This window comes from Mizuhopecten yessoensis, unplaced genomic scaffold, assembly GCF_002113885.1.
Source record: "Mizuhopecten yessoensis strain PY_sf001 unplaced genomic scaffold, ASM211388v2 scaffold10915, whole genome shotgun sequence".
Classification (NCBI taxonomy): Eukaryota; Metazoa; Mollusca; class Bivalvia; order Pectinida; family Pectinidae; genus Mizuhopecten; species Mizuhopecten yessoensis.
Window position 1 is genome coordinate 58996 of NW_018408785.1, and position 22075 is coordinate 81070.

The following is a 22075-nucleotide window of genomic DNA, read 5'->3' on the forward strand; positions in this document are numbered from 1 at the left end:
ACAGACATTCCTTCTCTTATAGAGACATGTGTCATGTTAGATCCAGACAGTCCTTCTCTTAAAGAGAAGGACTGTCTGTATCTACCATGACACATGTCTCTATTAGGGTCTAACATGACACATGTCTCTATTAGACCAGGTAATAGAGACATGTGTCATGTTAGACCTAGAAAGTCCTTCTCTAATAGAGACATTTAGACATGTGTCATGTTAGATCCAGACAGTCCTGGTCTAATAGAGACATGTGTCATGGTAGTCCCAGACAGTCCTTCTCTAATTGAGACATGTGTCATGTTAGATACAGACATTCCTTCTCTTAAAGAGACATGGGTCATGTTAGATCCAGACAGTCCTACTCTAATAGAGACATGTGTCATGTTAGATACAGACAGTCCTTCTCTTAAAGAGACATGTGTCATGTTAGATCCAGACAGTCCTTCTCTAATAGAGACATTTGTCATGTTAGATCCAGACAGTTCTGCTCTAATAGAGACCTTTGTCATGTTAGATCCAGACATTCCTGCTCTAATAGAGACATGGTCATGTTAGACCCAGACAGTACTGCTCTAATAGAGACATGTGTAATGTTAGACCCAGACAGTCCTACTCTAATAGAGACATTTGTCATGTTAGACTCAGACAGTCCTTCTCTTATAGAGACATGTGTCATGTTATACCCAGACAGTCCTTCTCTAATAGAGACATGTGTCATGTTAGACCCACACAGTCCTGCTCTAGTAGAGACATGTGTCATGTTAGATCCAGACAGTCCTGCTCTAATAAAGACATGTGTCATGTTAGATCCAGACAGTCCTGCTCTAGAAGAGACATGTGTCATGTTAGACCCAGACAGTCCTACTCTAATAGAGACATGTGTCATGTTAGATCCAGACAGTCATGCTCTAATAGATACTTTTGTCATGTTAGATCAAGACAGTCCTGCTCTAATAGAGACATGTGTCATGTTAGATCCAGACAGTCATGCTCTAATAGATACTTTTGTCATGTTAGATCAAGACAGCCCTGCTCTAATAGAGACATGTGTCATGTTAGATCCAAACAGTCCTGCTCTAATAGAGACAAGTGTCATGTTAGATCCAGACAGTCCTTCTCTAGAAGAGACATGTGTCATGTTAGACCCAGACAGTCCTACTCTAGTAGAGACATTTGTCATGTTGGATCCAGACAGTCCTGCTCTAATAGATACTTTTGTCATGTTAGATCCAGACAGTCCTGCTCTAATAGAGACATGTGTCATGTTAGACCTAGAAAGTCCTTCTCTAATAGAGACATGTGTCATGTTAGACCCAGACAGTCTTTCTCTAATAGAGACATGTTTCATGTTAGACCCAGACAGTCCTGCTCTAATAGAGACATTTGTCATGTTAGATCCAGACAGTACTGATCTAATAGAGACAAGTGTCATGTTAGATCCAGACAGTCCTACTCTAATAGAGACATTTGTCATGTTAGACTCAGACAGTCCTGCTCTTATAGAGACATGTGTCATGTTAGACCCAGTCAGTCCTGCTCTAATAGAGACATGTGTCATGTTAGATCCAGACAGTCCTTCTCTAATAGAGACATTTGTCATGTAAGACCCAGACAGTCCTTCTCTAATAGAGACATTTGTCATGTTAGACCCAGGCAGTCCTTCTCTAATAGAGACATTTTTCATGTTAGACCCAGACAGTCCTTCTCTAATAGAGACATGTGTCCATGTTAGACCCAGACAGTCCTACTCTAATAGAGACATGTTTCATGTTAGACCCAGACAGTCCTTCTCTAATAGAGACATTCGTCATGTTAGACCCAGACAGTCCTTCTCTAATAGAGACATGTGTCATGTTAGACCAAGACAGTTACCGCTCTAATAGAGACATGTGTCAAGTTAGACCCAGACAGTCCTGCTCTAATAGAGACATGTGTCATGGTAGATCCAGACAGTCCTGCTCTAATAGAGACATGTGTCATGTTAGACCCAGACAGTCCTTCTCTAATAGAGACATTTGTCATGTTAGACCCAGACAGTCCTTCTCTAATAGAGACATGTTTCATGTTAGACCCAGACAGTCCTTCTCTAATAGAGACATTTGTCATGTTAGACCCAGACAGTCCTGCTCTAATAGAGACATATGTCATGTTAGACCCAGACAGTACTGCTCTAATAGAGACATGTGTCATGTTAGACCCAGACAGTACTGCTCTAATAGAGACCTATGTCATGTTAGACCCAGACAGTCCTTCTCTTATAGAGACATTTGTCATGTTAGACCCAGGCAGTCCTTCTCTAATAGAGACATTTGTCATGTTAGACCCAGACAGTCCTTCTCTAATAGAGACATGTGTCATGTTAGACCCAGACAGTACTGCTCTAATAGAGACATGTGTCATGTTAGACCCAGACAGTCCTTCTCTTATAGAGACATTTGTCATGTTAGACCCAGGCAGTCCTTCTCTAATAGAGACATTTGTCATGTTAGACCCAGACAGTCCTTCTCTAATAGAGACATGTGTCATGTTAGACCCAGACAGTCCTTCTCTAATAGAGACATGTGTCATGTTAGACCCAGACAGTCCTTCTCTAATAGAGACATGTGTCATGTTAGACCCAGACAGTCCTTCTCTAATAGAGACATGTGTCATGTTAGACCCAGACAGTCCTTCTCTAATAGAGACATGTGTCATGTTAGACCCAGACAGTCCTTCTCTAATAGAGACATGTGTCATGTTAGACCCAGACAGTCCTTCTCTAATAGAGACATGTGTCATGTTAGACCCAGACAGTCCTTCTCTAATAGAGACATGTGTCATGTTAGACCCAGACAGTCCTTCTCTAATAGAGACATGTGTCATGTTAGACCCAGACAGTCCTTCTCTAATAGAGACATGTGTCATGTTAGACCCAGACAGTCCTTCTCTAATAGAGACATGTGTCATGTTAGACCCAGACAGTCCTTCTCTAATAGAGACATGTGTCATGTTAGACCCAGACAGTCCTTCTCTAATAGAGACATGTGTCATGTTAGACCCAGACAGTCCTTCTCTAATAGAGACATGTGTCATGTTAGACCCAGACAGTCCTTCTCTAATAGAGACATGTGTCATGTTAGACCCAGACAGTCCTTCTCTAATAGAGACATGTGTCATGTTAGACCCAGACAGTCCTTCTCTAATAGAGACATGTGTCATGTTAGACCCAGACAGTCCTTCTCTAATAGAGACATGTGTCATGTTAGACCCAGACAGTCCTTCTCTAATAGAGACATGTGTCATGTTAGACCCAGACAGTCCTTCTCTAATAGAGACATGTGTCATGTTAGACCCAGACAGTCCTTCTCTAATAGAGACATGTGTCATGTTAGACCCAGACAGTCCTTCTCTAATAGAGACATGTGTCATGTTAGACCCAGACAGTCCTTCTCTAATAGAGACATGTGTCATGTTAGACCCAGACAGTCCTTCTCTAATAGAGACATGTGTCATGTTAGACCCAGACAGTCCTTCTCTAATAGAGACATGTGTCATGTTAGACCCAGACAGTCCTTCTCTAATAGAGACATGTGTCATGTTAGACCCAGACAGTCCTTCTCTAATAGAGACATGTGTCATGTTAGACCCAGACAGTCCTTCTCTAATAGAGACATGTGTCATGTTAGACCCAGACAGTCCTTCTCTAATAGAGACATGTGTCATGTTAGACCCAGACAGTCCTTCTCTAATAGAGACATGTGTCATGTTAGACCCAGACAGTCCTTCTCTAATAGAGACATGTGTCATGTTAGACCCAGACAGTCCTTCTCTAATAGAGACATGTGTCATGTTAGACCCAGACAGTCCTGCTCTAATAGAGACATGTGTCATGTTAGACCCAGACAGTTACTGCTCTAATAGAGACATTTGTCATGTTAGACCCAGACAGTACTGGTCTAATAGAGACATGTGTCATGTTAGACCCAGACAGTTACTGCTCTAGTAGAGACATGTGTCATGTTAGACCCAGACAGTCCTTCTCTATTAGAGATATGTGTCATGTTAGATCCAGACAGTACTGCTCTAATAGAGACATGTGTCATGTTAGACCCAGACAGTCCTTCTCTAATAGAGACATGTGTCATGTTAGACCCATACAGTACTGCTCTAATAGAGACATGTGTCATGTTAGATCAAGACAGTCCTGCTCTAATAGAGACATGTGTCATGTTAGATACAGACAGTCCTGCTCTAGTAGAGACATGTGTCATGTTAGACCCAGACAGTACTGCTCTAATAGAGACTTGTGTCATGTTAGGTCCAGACAGTCCTGCTCTAATAGAAACATGTGTCATGTTAGACCCAGACAGTACTGCTCTAATAGAGACATGTGTCATGTTAGATCCTGACAGTCCTTCTCTAATAGAGACATGTGTCATGTTAGATCCAGACAGTCCTTCTCTAATAGAGACATGTGTCATGTTAGACCCAGTCAGTCCTGCTCTAATAGAGACATGTGTCATGTTAGATACAGATAGTCCTGCTCTAGTAGAGACATGTGTCATGTTAGACCCAGACAGTTACTGCTCTAATAGAGACATTTGTCATGAGAAATGTAGACCACTTCTTTGAGGATCCTTGACCCTCTTCAGACAAAACACTAGAGAGTTCCACTGCAACCTTTTGTATGCAATGTAATCTCCCCTTAATTTTGTTACTGATAGAACAGTAGCAGGTCTGGGTTAGGGTATTACTGTTGACCAGGTAGCTCTGTAGGTTAAAGTGAAAATGTCATGTGCAGAGGCTCCGGGCTCGAACCATATGAATAGTTGCAGTTTTTGGCAGTGGTCAGGTGACACTAATAGTGGTGTGTATTTATAGATTTGGTATAGGAAATTGGTTTTTATCACTAATGATATGAGAGACAGGATAATTTACAGGATAAGAGGTTCTTTAAAAGTGGACATTTTGTATGGAAGCTATGTTTTATACATGGTATAGATAACTTAGGCAATATATAATATATTCACTTGTGGATATATTTTCAGGCTAATTTACTCTAAATGCCAAAATTTGAACATATCCACACAATTGTTTTTTTTAAGTGTCTGAAGAAATACATAATTTTTATGAAAAATGCTTGATAAATGTTTTGAAGATTGTGAAGGAAATAATAATGTATTCTCTTCGAAATCAGAAGTCCTCTTTTGGTATTTCAGATGCCAGCAACTCAAGAAAAAACACATGGTTGATAATCTTTTTGAAGGTTGCTAAGTATTCATCTATTGTATGAAAAACTGAAAGTCATCTATAGCTGTTTTAGTCACCACATGGTCAGGGGGTTGGGGGACGGATTGGAGGGTAAGGGGGAATGCAAGGACTGTGCAGAAAGCATTACAATGTTGAGTAATGATGTCTACATCTGTTTTCTGTGGCTTTCAGTGAACAAATGAATCATGTGAATTTCTGTACAAAATTCATCTGCATAGACAAAACATTATTCTTACCATGAAAAATAGGAAAGAGAAATTGAGATGACGATACTGTGGGCTCAGTCTGGAGTGCTTTCCACTCCCAGGACACATGTCTCTGTCTTGGCCTGCCAACTTGGAAACAAAACTACCTGGGACCTTATGTCAGGTTTTATAAATTGTTTTTATTTGTCATTAGTTTTTCTAGAGGAATACACAAAAGCTATTGAACATAAGCTTGTGTTACTGGCACGTGATCTTCTGAATCACAGTCGGAGTTACTAAGTGACTTGAGTAAAGTGGTCATTTATATGGTTTTAATGGCATGTACTGTAAGGTGGGCTAGAGCAGTATTAATGGCGCCTGGAGAAGTAGGACCTATGTGTTCTGTCATTGTAGCTTACCCATTCCTCCCATCATACAGGAACTAGTTGGGTTACATATAAATACCAAGTGAACTTTTTAAACTAATTTCGTTACCGGGTCCCCACATACCAACTTCTTGCCGTACTTCTCACTAATTTTAAAGTTTAATCCAATCTCTCAAGATTCTCATTCTTTAAATGATATACTGTTACTTTCAGGTGTGTGGTTGTTTTCCAGGCTCAGATTTAGTTATTTAAGCACTCTCCGTGTTAATTGTCCCTATAAATATTGTTTAATGAAGGAGATCTAGAAGAGTACTCGCTGCCTTCCAGTGAATTAGAGTGACAAGAGTTACACAACTGTCTAAGTGTACCGAACACTCGGGCTGCTGTGCTATGTTGGCCCAGAATTCTGTAAAGGATTGGCGTTGAGCATGCTGTTTGATGGTATCGGGAGTGATTTTGGAGCCGGAGATCGATACAGAGAGACATAAGTTGTTAGAAGTGTTTCGGCTGACAAACCAACTTGTTTGGTGGTTAGTATAAAGAGGTATATCATAGATTGGCCACAGTGATAGGCTCTGCTTTTATAAAACTGCACAACATTCACGCAAAGTTTCGTGCAGTATTGATTTCAGCGGCATGCTATTATCCCTCCCTAACTCTTTTTGTATTGATCCTGCAAAACGAAAACGGTGCCTCATCACATTTGCTGAAAGCTAAAAGCATGTTGGGCTCCATCCTTTGGGCAGATACATGGGAAAGTTTGGCCTTTACTATAATTGTATTTAGAGGGGTTATTGTTATGCTGTTTTTATATTGAATTGTAATTCTGGTGGGAGATATTTGGCATTTTTGATGTGGAAGCAGGTCATGACAGTAGTTGTAAATGTTTGTAGAGATGCCAGCACATCAGAGGTGTATTGATCTAATAGACAAGTCCTTGTGTAGTGCCACCATTACTCCCCAGCACGCTCGCACAACTCTGTGAGAATTCCTGGCGCTGGAGACAGTAGGTAATATGGTCTCCCGGGAGTGGTCGGGGCTCCACATCTATCAAACTATGTCCCAAAGTGTGAAAAAACATTTTTGTATTTAAATGGTTGTTGTGTGAGGTATAATGTAGGGTGGTGAGCTTGGATTGGAGATAGATGGTTTTACTGTATTGCCCTCTGACCCATTGGGGGGGCCATATAAGGAGCCGACGAGGTGCTAATGGAAAAGTACCAATTCTTATGTCAATATCAACACATTTATTTCAATCCAAGTGTCCAATTTCAAAGCTTTGAATAGAAAAATGCAAATGCTGTGAAAAGAATGCATTGCAAAGAATATATAATGTCAGTCATATAATTTGTTAAAAGCAGGTATGCCATAAAGAAATCAATACTAAAATCCAAAGATTTTTAGGTGGGAAGTATTTTTGAAAAAAATAAATCAATTTTACCAGATAGGAAATGCTCGTTAAAACTTGTAGTTGTTTTTTGGTGTTAGTTGGTAATTTTCAGAGTGTTGGGGTTTGTGGTTTTAAAAGTCCACTTGGATATTCACCCTTGTACCCCACAAGTAACACCAGGGGATAAAGATGGAGAGAGAGACTTAATCATTCAATTATGTTGTCTGGGAGAGGTAGGTCTAACCCCAACGCAATTGCTGTGATATATGAGGGTAGCCAGCCAGGGGTGATATTGATTAGACAGTGGTGGAGTAGACTTGGTGGTCAAGGGCAATCCTCTGTACCCTAAACATCAAACACTCGGGGATCCATCATCTCTCCCAGACACAGGGCCATCCCCTTCGTCCTAAATACCAAACTCGAAATCCCTGGATGTTTCCTCCAGGAGCCTGGATCATTCCTGAAAAGAAAGTTTTGTCTTCTGCAAAATTTCCCTAGAGTAAACTTTTACGACATGAAAAACCCAGTGAAACATGAAGGAAATGAGTAGAATTAAGGTTTCCCACTTCAACAACCAAAATGTCACTTACATTAGTCAAGGGTCATGCTCATTAGGCAGCTAGACATGAGGTTAAGCTTTTGTTGTAAATAAAGGTTTGGTCAAAATACAAGCATGTTTTAGCAAGTATTTGTCAGGATACCACAAAACAACAGCAACAGAAAGAGTGTATGTTATCTTAATTAACATTGGTGTGTAACACCTATACATCAAGTACATGTATATTGATGTTGTACTGTGTTTCTATATATACAGTCTGGCCTATATTAAGAGGTCACCATTGGGAAGTCCAAAACAAGAATTGGTCTCCTAACAAAGGTAGTCTTTAAGTAAAGGTTAAGTTCACAATTAAATCATTACAAGCAGGAACATTTAAAGTGGTCTCTTAACACAGGTGGTCTCTTAACACAGGTGGTCTCTTAGTAAAGGTTCAGTTCAAAATGAAATTGTTACAATAAGGAACATTTGAAGAGGTCTCTTAACACAGGTGGTCTCTTAGTAAAGGTTCATGTTCACAATGAAATTGTTACAATAAGGAACATTTCAAGTGGTCTCTTAACACAGGTGGTCTTTTAATGGAGTTGGTCACATGAGCAGGCGTTATTGTTTTTGACTAATAATAGGTAAGTTTAGTTTTTCATCAAAATATCAATTCAGGATCATACACAGTATTGCATACAGGTTTTTTTAAGCACTGTTGATTTTGTATTTATATTGAAAAATACAACTATGCAGTGTAGAAAATGCAGTTTTACTATACGAATACAAAAGTTTACTGTTAATTTGACGATGCATCTTACCACAATAATAACCCAGCCACAAAAAGACAGTACATTGTTGTACTTGAAATAATGCATTGTGGAGCGCAGAGTAATATAAATGATCTCCAAATTGAGACACCGTATCTGTTGTAGAAGAGCTACAACATACAGACCCTCCAGGCAAACATTAGTCCCATAGAACACCACCAGAGATGGCACTTAGTGGGAAACAGCCTAGATAAAACTGTAAAAATAAATTGCTTTTCTATTTTGAAATATGATTTACAACATCCTTAATGAATTGAAACTGAAGAAAATGATTACACTTTAGAATGGATTGTAAATAAAATGTAAGGAAGGAAGATTGTCTAATGGAATTGGTTGAGTGGGAATTGGGAAAGAGCCTTGTTTGGTAGATAACATTCTCACCGATTCATGTTGGTATTGATCGAACAGTTGTATTTAGAGGTCTTCAGTGCTCGTAGATACAAGACAGTTGCTGCATTATGGAGATGGAGAGAATCTCTTAGATAGAGAAAACTGTTGCCATGGTATCTTCCTTGAGATAGCTGGAATCTCTGAAGAAAGAGAAAAACAATGCCATGATGTTGAGAAGGAGAAGAACCTGGAGATAGAGAAAACTGGTGGCATGATTTTGAGATAGAGAGAATTTATGTGACAATGTTTACAAAGTTGAATGCCACTTTTAATTAAGACAAAAACATGTTGAATATACATTTGAATGTCAATGTAAAAAGGAGTTGAATTACACATTAAACACTTTGTGTACCAAAAGTTTAATGTAACTTTGAAGTGACGGACTGAATGTGACGTACACATTCTAAATGCAGATATACAATTGTTTCATGGCGATTAAGGGATACATGTATTGTTGTGTTCTGTAGCTGGTGTACTTGCACTCCCTTGTTATACCGCCATTAAGGGATACATGTATTGTTGTCTTGTGTAGCTGCTGTACTGGCACTCCCTTGTTATACCGCCATTAAGGGATACATGTATTGCTGTCTTGTGTAGCTGCTGTACTGGCACTCCCTTGTTATACTGCCATTAAGGGATACATGTATTGCTGTGTTCTGTAGCTGGTGTACTGGCACTCCCTTGTTATACCGCCATTAAGGGATACATGTATTGCTGTCTTGTGTAGCTGGTGTACTGGCACTCCCTTGTTTTACCGCCATTAAGGGATATCTGTATTGTTGTCTTGTGTAGCTGGTGTACTGGCACTCCCTTGTTTTACCGCCATTAAGGGATACCTGTATTGTTGTCTTGTGTAGCTGGTGTACTGGCACTCCCTTGTTATACTGCCATTAAGGGATACATGTATTGCTGTCTTGTGTAGCTGCTGTACTGGCACTCCCTTGTTATACCGCCATTAAGGGATACATGTATTGTTGTGTTCTGTAGCTGCTGTACTGGCACTCCCTTGTTATACCGCCAGTCTTTTTTTACACGTACCATCAAAATTTTCCACAACAGAAGCTGACCATTAAATAAGTTTTTATCGTATATAAATCCCACATCGAACTCTCTGAATACAAGATTGACTTTAAAATAAAAACAAGATGAGTTTACTGATATATTGAGTTATTTTGAAACAGAAGTTTACCTTAAACATTAAAAACCAAAAAAAGGCCATACATTGAATACAGAATTCAAGATTGAGCATCACATTAAAATGTCTTAATTCAGGATTGACATTTAACTCTTTGATCATGAATGTAAAAACCAAATGTCCCTTTGAACATTGAATACAGCATTGCTATCACATTGAACTCTCTGAATACAACGTTCAATGTCACATTAAAACAACATTGAATACAGCGTTGCTATTACATTGAACTCTCTGAATACAACGTTCAGTGTCACATTAAAACAACATTGAATACAGCATTGCTATCACATTGAACTCTCTGAATACAACGTTCAGTGTCACATTAAAACAACACTGAATACAGCATTGCTATCACATTGAACTCTCTGAATACAACGTTCAATGTCACATTAAAACAACACTGAATACAGCATTGCTATCACATTGAACTCTCTGAATACAACGTTCAGTGTCACATTAAAACAACACTGAATACAGCATTGCTATTACATTGAACTCTCTGAATACAACGTTCAGTGTCACATTAAAACAACACTGAATACAGCATTGCTATCACATTGAACTCTCTGAATACAACGTTCAGTGTCACATTAAAACAACACTGAATACAGCATTGCTATTACATTGAACTCTCTGAATACAACGTTCAGTGTCACATTAAAACAACACTGAATACAGCATTGCTATCACATTGAACTCTCTGAATACAACGTTCAATGTCACATTAAAACAACACTGAATACAGCATTGACTGTCATAGTAAACTTTCTGAATACATGAGCTATTGTCACTTTAAATACAAAATTTAAAAATACACTAAATCTTCATTGTCACATTGAACTCTGAATACGAGATTATTGAAACATGAAACATGACGAATACAAGATGGAATCCTGTACGTTTGTATTGATCTCTATGATTCGGACACTGAATGACACATTGTTAAGATTATCACACGATGGCTATATAATGTACATCATTAATTAGATACATTAGGAGGAGATACTTTCACTCCTTAGACCTCTAATAACCACTATAGACTGTATTAAAACTTGTTACTCATCCAATGACAAATTGTAACACAAAGAAGGTGTTGCTCATGAAGGGAGAAGTACGTTGATTGCATGTTGTTTGGGATAAATCAGGTCACACACTTTTGTTGATGAAGTGTGATTTGTCCAGGGCACGATATTGTCTCTGACTCCTTCACATGCAATAACAGTTTCCTTACGACCATGTCCATGGTCCGCAGCAGGTTTGTCTCTACTGATCAGCTGTTGTGTTGTAATAGAAAACAGTTTAATTTGTTATGTAACCACAGTTATCAGATTCCCCGGGGTATACACACAGTCAGACTCGCCATATAAGGAAACCAGATAGCTGGTGTGTGCTGATCAGCGGGGACATAATGTGGTATTTGATGACTAATTAAATAACACTGGCCAGAATGTAGGCTGGCTTCAGGCTGTTAATGAAATCATCTATATCACTTATATCTTCCTAATGGTGTTTCCAAACAAACATGTCTGTGTTAATCATTTTATTTCCATGAGAGATTCATTTTCATGTTAATTTGAGAGGAGACTGACATTCACACATTATTTCCATAGATAGCTACAATCAATATTGAAACAGCATCATATAAGTATTTGCAAATAAAGGCAACAAATATTGTTTACAAGTCACAGTACACATGAAAATTAAATAATTAACAGTGGGGGTTTCATATCATTAGGGTAGCTAGAGTGGCATTTTGAAAGCTCTCCGCCTCAGAATGGTATGTGTATGTAAAACCTACATATGGATATATTCATGACGTCATGGATTAACCTTGTTCAATGAGAGTCTTGTCACTTCGCTTCGGATAACTTAGAGAATGGCCCTGCGTCAAACGTTCAAATGATTACGGTTTATTGTTGGCCCCAATTTTATCTAAATATTTTATCTAGATGCAATAAGGATGTAAACGATTTGCGTTCATACCGACATGAAAATTTAAAAACCGCCGTTCAATCCCTAAATGTTCCCTTTCTGTCTGATCATTGTTACTGTTACTTTAACCAATATGTAGAGTAGAAGAGACCCAGATGATATTTGTTCATGATTTTTGACATGGTACATGAACTAAGGTTTGTAGATTTGTTCGGTAATCCATTTTGATCCAACTAGATATTAGTTTATTTTCTGAATGCTTTATGTTGTAAACTAAGACGGTAGGTTTTATTCGTGATTGAGAAGATGTGTTTTTTTTTCGATTGGAACTAGTGATTTATGGAATTTACACCAGCCCTTTTAATCCCTGTACAGTAACATGTCCACATTTCTTCAACATAACACTACACATATTTGTTTTCCTTCCCCACGACCCTAGAGGGATGTTACAACATACACTATATGTATTGTTTTATCTCCACAGGACCCTTGGGGGCTGTTTAGATGACAACTCGCACTGCTACACCTTGGAGGTGTCATTCTTCAGCTATCAGACCAATTCGTCCAGCAGTTCTCTCCCCTACACGGAGGAGGGCTGTATCCTTTCCGATATATATGTACATACATGTAGCAATGGTTTAAATATCACCTATAGTACAACTAGATAAATATAAGACTTACTTAACGATACTAAGTGATATTGTTATTGACCAGCACAGGTTCCATTCTAAGGACCCTCTTCGCTGGACTCATAAGTGATATTGTTAAAATTTTAAAATTGAAGATTTCACTTCTGGTTGTAGTTGTTGTATTTTACTTCCTGTCCGTTCCAGTAATCCTCAAGTCTGATGTTTTTGAAGCTATTAAGTGTGTTTGCAGTTACAATGTGATCAGGCAAATTGTTCCATACTGCTGTTGTTCCTATGGAGAAGGCATTGTTCCCAGTGATGTCCTTGCATAGATACCTAGGGAATATTTTCATGGAGTTTGTCCTTGTGCTCGATCTTTCTGAGGAGCCGGACCACATCTTATGAACTGTGTTGCTCCCTCATCGTATTTTCCTGTCACTGTCTTGTACAACTCTATCATATCACCTCGTTTACATACATATACACCTGTAGCTAAGTGTTGACAGTTTCAGCATCTTCAGCCATTCTGGATCTATGTAGTTGTTTGGTTGTCTTCCTCTGTACACCTTCAAGTTGTTCTATATGTTTTATCTTGTAGGGTTTCCATACAGAGCTTGCGTTTTCCAGGTGGGTTCTTACTAGTGATTTGTAAAGTGGGATGAATAATTTAGAATCAAGAAACTTGAATGTTCTTCTTATCATGCCAAATATCGATGTTTCTTTTTGCACCTTTTCACTGATATGTTTGTCAAATGTAATTTCTTCATCAAATGTAACTTCAAGGTCTTTTTCTTCTTTCACTTTCTCCAGGGTTGTGTTATTTAGTACATCAGTAATGTTTTCTTCCTTGTGCTTACCAATGTGAATGAACTTACACTTGTCCTCGTTGAATGTGAGTAGCCAAGTCTTGCTCCACTGAGCTAGTCTGAGAAGGTCTTCCTGTAATGAATTCCTTGTTTCTTTGGACTTTATGATCTGGAATATTTTTGTGTCATCTGCAAATAGTTGATTCACTTAACCTTTACATCCTTTAGGTTGGTGTGATTTTTAGTGAGACACTTAAAGGAACATTTTTTGTTAAAAGAAAAAAAAAGCACTACAAGGCTTACGGAAAAATGCCTTCTCCATATAGGAACAACAGCAGTATGGAACAATTTGCCTGATCACAATTAACTGCAAACACACTTAATTGCTTCAAAAACAACAGACTTGAGGATTATTGTCTTCAAATTAATTTTCAAATTAAAATTCAAAATTTCATATCTCCTATTCAAAAGAATATTTCTGCAATTACAAGACATTTACATGATCCTGAAAATATGATCTGCAGAAACAATACGCATTATGAAAAAGTGAGCTGTCATAGTGAACTTCATACTCATAATGTCGTCATGAAATTTATTATTGCCATGATTTATTTGATTTCCACAATTTACCAAGAAAAAGGACATCTTGGTTTAGACTGAGCTTGAGTTTATGTAATTGTATTTTTACAGTAGTATTGAGGTATGTTTATGTCTGTGGAGTATTGGACCCTTGACCTTTATCAGATATGAAATTGGGGCGTAACTTGGCCCGGACATTCCTGGACTACTACAAGCTCATCAACATCATCACAGCCAAGCCAAGCAGTAGTATTGTACCCAAACCTGGCCCATATAGGATGCGGGACCGCAACCACGAACGCTCACAAACAGACCCTTCTTCAGACTCGTGAGTAATGTCTCTTTTTCAAGTGTAAAATACAGACCAATTCATAGACTGTGAGTACAGATAACAGGCCTTCCCTTAGAATCTTCAGGTGCAGACTCTCATGATGGAACATAGAAGTTTCTTAGGACAACCCTGAACCTTCTATTTGACTCACCTAGGACAGAAAACAAACCCCGAACCTTCTATTTGACTCACCTAGGACAGAACACAACCCCAAACCTTCTATTTGACTCACCTAGGACAGAACACAACCCTGAACCTTCTATTTGTCTCACCTAGGGCAGAACACAACACCAGAACCTTCTATTAGACTCACCTAGGACAGAACACAACCCCGAACCTTCTATTTGACTCACCTAGGACAGAAAACAACCCCAAACCTTCTATTTGACTCACCTAGGACAAAACACACACCCAAAACCTTCTATTTGACTCACCTAGGACAGAACACACACCCAAAACCTTCTATTTGAATCACCTAGGACAGAACACAACCCCCAAACCTTCTATTTGACTCACCTAGGACAGAACACACACCCTGAACCTTCTATTTGACTCACCTAGGACACTGTGCACAACCTCAAACCTTCTATTTGACTCACCTAGGACAGAACACACACCCAAAACCTTCTATTTGACTCACCTAGGACAGAGCACAACCTCAAACCTTCTATTTGACTCACCTAGGACAGAACACACACCCAAAACCTTCTATTTGACTCACCTAGGACAGAGCACAACCCCAAACCTTCTATTTGACTCACCTCGGACAGAGCACAACCCCAAACCTTCTATTTGACTCACCTAGGACAGAACACACACCCAAAACCTTCTATTTGACTCACCTAGGACAGAACACACACCCAAAACCTTCTATTTGACTCACCTAGGACAGAACACAACTCCCAAACCTTCTATTTGACTCAACTAGGACAGAACACAGCACCAGAACCTTCTATTAGACTCACCTAGGACAGAACACAACCCCAGAACCTTCTATTTGACTCACCTAGGACAGAACACACACCCCAAACCTTTTATTAGACTCACCTAGGACAGAACACAACCCCCGAACCTTCTATTAGACTCAACTAGGACAGAACACAACCCCAGAACCTTCTATTTGACTCACCTAGGACAGAACACACACCCCAAACCTTTTATTTGACTCACCTAGGACAGAGCACAACCTCAAACCTTCTATTTGACTCACCTAGGACAGAACACACACCCAAAACCTTCTATTTGACTCACCTAGGACAGAGCACAACCCCAAACCTTCTATTTGACTCACCTAGGACAGAGCACAACCCCAAACCTTCTATTTGACTCACCTAGGACAGAACACACACCCAAAACCTTCTATTTGACTCACCTAGGACAGAACACACACCCAAAACCTTCTATTTGACTCACCTAGGACAGAACACAACTCCCAAACCTTCTATTTGACTCAACTAGGACAGAACACAACACCAGAACCTTCTATTAGACTCACCTAGGACAGAACACAACCCCAGAACCTTCTATTTGACTCACCTAGGACAGAACACACACCCCAAACCTTTTATTAGACTCACCTAGGACAGAACACAACCCCCGAACCTTCTATTAGACTCAACTAGGACAGAACACAACCCCAGAACCTTCTATTTGACTCACCTAGGACAGAACACAACCCCCGAACCTTCTAGTAGACTCAACTAGGACAGAACACAACCCCAGAACCTTCTATTTGACTCACCTAGGACAGAGCCCAACCCCAAACCTTCTATTTGACTCGCCTAGGACAGAACACACACCCCAAACCTTTTATTTGACTCACCTAGGACAGAGCACAACCCCAAACCTTCTATTTGACTCGCCTAGGACAGAACACACACCCCAAACCTTTTATTAGACTCCCCTACGACAGAACACAACCCCCGAACCTTCTATTAGACTCAACTAGGACAGAACACAACCCCAGAACCTTCTATTAGACTCACCTAGGACAGAACACACACCCCAAACCTTTTATTAGACTCACCTAGGACAGAACACAACCCCCGAACCTTCTATTAGACTCACCTAGGACAGAACACAACCCCCAAACCTTCTATTAGACTCACCTAGGACAGAACACAACCCCAGAACTTCTATTTGACTCACCTAGGACAGAGCACAACCCCAAACCTCTTTCTTAGACCTGTGTAAAACGGAACACAACCCTGAACCCTCCCATAGACTAATGCCAGAACTTAACCCTGAACCTTCTCATAGACTAATGCCATAAGTGTTAAACTGCTTTCAGATGCAGTTCATAGGCAATATGAATGCCTATGCATTACAGGAAACTGACATAGTTAAGCATTAAACTGCTTTCAGATGCAGAACATAGACAATATGAATGCTTTATGCATTACAGGAAACTGACATAGTTAAGCATTAAACTGCTTTCAGATGCAGTTCATAGGCAATATGAATGCCTAATGCATTACAGGAAACTGACAAAGTTAAGCATTAAACTGCTTTCAGATGCAGAACATAGACAATATGAATGCCTAATGCATTACAGGAAACTGACAGTTAAGCATTAAACTGCTTTCAGATGCAGAACATAGGCAATATGAATGCCCAATGCATTACATGTACTTGAGGGATAAGGGGTAAAATAGCTTTTTCTACAATGTTTGAAGACATGGTAGTGAACAATACTTTTGGATTTTTTGTATGACCCCCAGGGGCCGGGCCAGAGGGGGTGGGTTCAAATATGTAAAAAGTATAAAAACAAGAGGCCCAGAGGGCCTGTATCGCTCACCTGGATATCTAAGCAATCATGGCAAAATTTTCTCCAAATGAGATCCAAGGGAATATGCCAGACCCCAAGGCCAATCCAGGATCAATTCTAATATCATGACTGCATTTGTCTCTCTTTGTCCAGCATTTGTATTTATAGTTTTGGGGTGGGGATCTCAACCGTTTCTAAGTTATGACCCAGGGGTTAAGTCTGCAAAGGTGGGGCAGACCCTGGGATCAATTCTAATATCATGACTGCATTTGTCTCTTTATGCCCAACAATTGTATATATAGTTTTGGGGTGGGGATCTTAACCATTTCGAAGCTATGACCCAGGGGTTAAGTCACCAAGGGTGGGGCAGACCCCAAGGCCATCCTGGACACATATGTGCATTCCTATCTTTATACTTAGCAATTGTATATATGGTTATAAGGTGGGGATCTCAACCATTTCCAAGTGATAAACTTATTTTGGCCCCACCCCTTAGCCCAGGGGGTCAGCCCCAAACTTTGTACAATTTTGAATCTCCACCACCTAGGGATGCTTCCAGTCAAATATGATTGATGTCCATTTCTTAGTTCCAGAGAAGAAGTCGCTTAAAGCAATATAGCTAAATTGCCCCCTTTGGGCCCCGCCCCTCAGCCCCCTGGGGGGTCAGCCCCACCATTTGGACAATTTAAAGGAATCCCAATCACCTAGGGATGCTTCCAGTCAAATATGATTGATATCCATTTCTTAGTTCCAGAGAAGAAGTTGCTTAAAGCAATATAGCCAAATTGCCCCCTTTTGGCCCAGCCCCTCAGCCCCCTGGGGGGTCAGCCCCACCATTTGTACAATTTAAAGGAATCCCCATCACCTAGGGATGCTTCCAGTCAAATATGATTGATATCCATTTCTTAGTTCCAGAGAAGAAGTCGTTTAAAGCAATATAGCCAAATTGCCCCCTTTTGGCCCCGCCCCTCAGCCCCCTGGGGGGTCAGCCCCAATATTTTTGTACAATTTTGAATCCCCACCACCTAGGAATGCTTGCAGTCAAATATGGTTGATATCCATTTCTTAGTTCCAGAGAAGAAGTCGCTTAAAGCAATATAGCCAAATTGCCCTCTTTTGGCCCCGCCCCTCAGCTCTCTTGGGGGTCAGCCCCACCATTTGTACAATTTTGAATCCCTACAACCTAGGAATGCTTCCAGTCAAATTTAGTCAAATTCCAATCAGTGGTTAAGAAGAAGAAGTCGTTGAAAGAAATTGTTGATGGACGGACGCCGGACGCCACGGTATGGCATAAGCTCACCTTGGTCATTCGGACCCGGTGAGCTAAAAATTAGGGTGGTGGTGGTGGTGTTAGGGGTTACATTGGGGGATAGCGGGATTGTGCCATCGACAATGTAGTTCTAAGTTTCCTGATCTATCATCTTAGATGGGACATGCTGTAATGGCCCAATTACTATAAGAAGTTTTTACAAAAATTGTTTTGATAGACGAGCTATGCTGTTCTCCTACAGCTCTTGTTTTGTAACTCAGTGGGCGTTCATTAAGCCTGTGGACTGCATCTGAAAGTAGTTCAATGTTTATATTTACATTAGCTCTTAGACTAATGACAGAACACAACCCTAAACTTTCTTTTGGACTGTGGACCCCGCATAAGTCAGAACACAATGATAACTGCACATACATCCTCGTCAGGACTATCCTGAACCCCTTTCTTTAGAACACAACCCTTCCCTGACCTTCTCTCAGACTCACAAGTTCCAAATACAGTTATCTACCCATAATATCAATTTTTTCCACATAATCTGGTAAACCAATGCCTTGAATAATTTCCAGTAACTACCAGTCTCAAGGTTTCAGTGTGACAAAGTTCCCGTTCACAGAAAGGCTCATTCTCCCTCACAAATAAGTTCTAGATCAGCCTATCACAGCCTTATCATGTTGGAGATGCAGTATCTTGTAATAAATCTTAAGTGAAGCACATTCGTGTCTTGATCAATTACTTAAACATTTGCAACTGTGATGAAAGTAATGATGAAAGTAATTGTATCATATTGTTGGATAAGTAATTGGTTTTCTTTTACCTTTCCTTACTAGATAACAGAGAAGACCCTGTATGTCAACTGACATGTGGAAAATTGTAGAGGTGTTGAACTACTGTTGTTACATTATGTAATGCATGTATTTTTACAGATACGAGGACCGGAGACGATCTTACAACAGAAATGGTGAATTCAGCATCAACAATTGTAATGGGTTTGGTGACCCGCCCACCTCTATACGCCTCCAGCTGCGGGACAGGGACGTGAGGAAATACTGACGTCCTGGATTGTAGTCCCTCAAAGACATTTAGGACACCAAGGTTTATCATGGCCTGTAGTGTCCCCACACCACCAACATCTCCGTGAAGGACCAGACGTCGGTTTAATGATTGTAGTCTGTGATATGTAATGAATCAAGCCTGGCCGAAGTCTAAACACAGAAATGTTGGTGAAAGTAGGGCCAAAACAATTGTGGGCCAGTTTAAAATAGTCACAATGACAAATGTAAAAAATTCCTACAGTGCTGGTGGCTTAGAGGACATCGGAACCCCTCAAACTTAACAATATTTATTAGGAAAACAAATTCACTTATGTGCATTTCGGTGTGTAGAATGATTTGTTATTGTCACCGAGAGGAGAAGTAGCAAATTTGATTATAGCTGTGATTGATTCATAGACCTCCAGAATATATTTTTAGTGTGAAGAAAGAATTTTGATATTGAACATAAAAATCATTCTTAGGAAGAGCATGATATTGTATATGTAAATCAAACCTGACATGAATACAGTCCGACATTATATTGGATTGGCTATCAGTTTGGTACTATGCATGGGCAAAAGCAGAATTGCTCTTGGAACCAATCCAGTGTAATAGGGCCATTGAAATACAGTGTAGGTGTTATTACATTAGCCTAAAGTGCTGTATATAAGACTTGTACGTTATGTATCATAGGGACCCGACAAATTCGTTTTAAGATATATTAATATTTATAAAGATAGCTGTTATTGGCATCATATTGTTTCATATAAACTTACCTCATAACTGGTGTGTCTGTTGCCTGTGCCAGTGTGTATGTAGGTAAGAAATGGGTTTACTAGTTTATATTTTGGAGTTACATTAAAACACTACTGTAAACATTCCCGATTGTTTGTATAACTGACCGATATTACAAGAGTACTCTGACCATCGTCCACACTTACTGTGTAGTCTGACCATCTTCTACACTTGCTGTAGACATTATGTCTATTTTCTGGGATTGATGATTTTATTTAAGAATAGTAGATCTGAAGTTGATGTAGAGTAGTTTGACTACGGAGTGTAATATGTGGGGAGGAGAGTTGTTTGATGATCGAGTGAGAAATAGATTAGTTAACATTAGTAGCAGGGGAGTAGACATTTGTATACTGTCTTTATTCTGCCAAAAGTACAAGGGACCAACACAAACTCTGACTGAAAATAAAAGGTGGGCCTATTACAGGACAATGAAAAAGGATCTGGTAGTATGTCTACTGAACTGTATTTGAAATGGGTTGGTTTATTACGAGGCAAAGGCTTATTGCCGGATAAATACAGTAACTGATCTGATATTGTACATTGGTGCATATTCATAGATATAGAAAGTATGCGTCTCTAATGGTTATATAATGAAAAAACCTTTGTTGTCCATCTTATTGTTGACGACACAATAAGGATCAGATTCAAGTTCATGTACCCTATTATTTCTTCTTTTTTGCACAACATTTATTGGAAGCTAAAGGTTACTGGGGCCACTTGTCTGGAAGCTTAAGGTTACTGGGGCCACTTGTCTGGAAGCTAAATGTTACTGGGGCCACTTGTCTGGAAGCTTAAGGTTACTGGGGCCACTTGTCTGGAAGCTAAAGGATACTGGGGCCACTTGTCTGGAAGCTAAAGGTTACTGGGGCCACTTGTCTGAAAGCTAAAGGTTACTGGGGCCACTTGTCTGGAAGCTTAAGGTTACTGGGGCCACTTGTCTGGAAGCTAAAGGATACTGGGGCCACTTGTCTGGAAGCTAAAGGTTACTGGGGCCACTTGTTTGGAAGCTAAAGGTTACTGGGGCCACTTGTCTGGAAGCTTACGGTTACTGGGGCCACTTGTCTGGAAGCTAAAGGATACTGGGGCCACTTGTCTGGAAGCTAAAGGTTACTGGGGCCACTTGTTTGGAAGCTAAAGGTTACTGGGGCCACTTGTCTGGAAGCTAAAGGACACTGGGGCCACTTGTCTGGAAGCTAAAGGCTACTGGGGCCACTTGTTTTGAAGCTAAAGGTTACTGGGGCCACTTGTCTGGAAGCTAAAGGACACTGGGGCCACTTGTCTGGAAGCTAAAGGTTACTGGGGCCACTTGTTTTGAAGCTAAAGGTTACTGGGGCCACTTGTTTGAAAATTATTTCATATTTGTACACCACTGCAACAGGTTTGGAATCAGTTGTAGATGATATCTTGTCCGAACAAGTTCCAAGAATTGAATTTGATCCCCTTATAACTTGGTAGGGTTCATCCTGATTGTAAGCAGTTGGGTAATGTGTCGACCATACTAATGCTATATTCGTTTGAAAACCTCTATGTGTAGATGGTGGGGTATTAGTTTGCTTTTGGCTTACAGTGCTAGTTTATCATCATATGGTCCTTGATAACTACACACAGTTGTAGTAGACATTTTAGTACATGTACAGTACAAATTTAGTGGTAATAACCCTGCTGGGTTTATATTTAGGCGAGTTACAGCTAATTATGCTTGTAAACCATTCCCAAGTTGCAGTCTTGTCTCATTATTGAGCATGTTAAATTGTATAGATCTCATCCCCCCCCCCCCCCC

The 22075-nt window shown here is 39.9% G+C and overlaps 1 protein-coding gene across 1 annotated transcript in view; it reads left to right on the forward strand.

The window, feature by feature from the left end:
• The window catches only part of LOC110463545 (cytosolic carboxypeptidase 6-like), a 52949-nt gene extending 30971 nt beyond the window's left edge, over positions 1-21978 (forward strand). Inside the window, exons 10-12 of the mRNA XM_021518208.1 lie at positions 12575-12687; positions 14270-14432; positions 19393-21978. Of these exons, the coding sequence (XP_021373883.1) occupies positions 12575-12687; positions 14270-14432; positions 19393-19519 (403 nt within the window). The 3' untranslated portion in view covers positions 19520-21978. The remainder of the gene's footprint in view (positions 1-12574; positions 12688-14269; positions 14433-19392) is intronic.
• Positions 21979-22075: the final 97 nt, after the last annotated feature.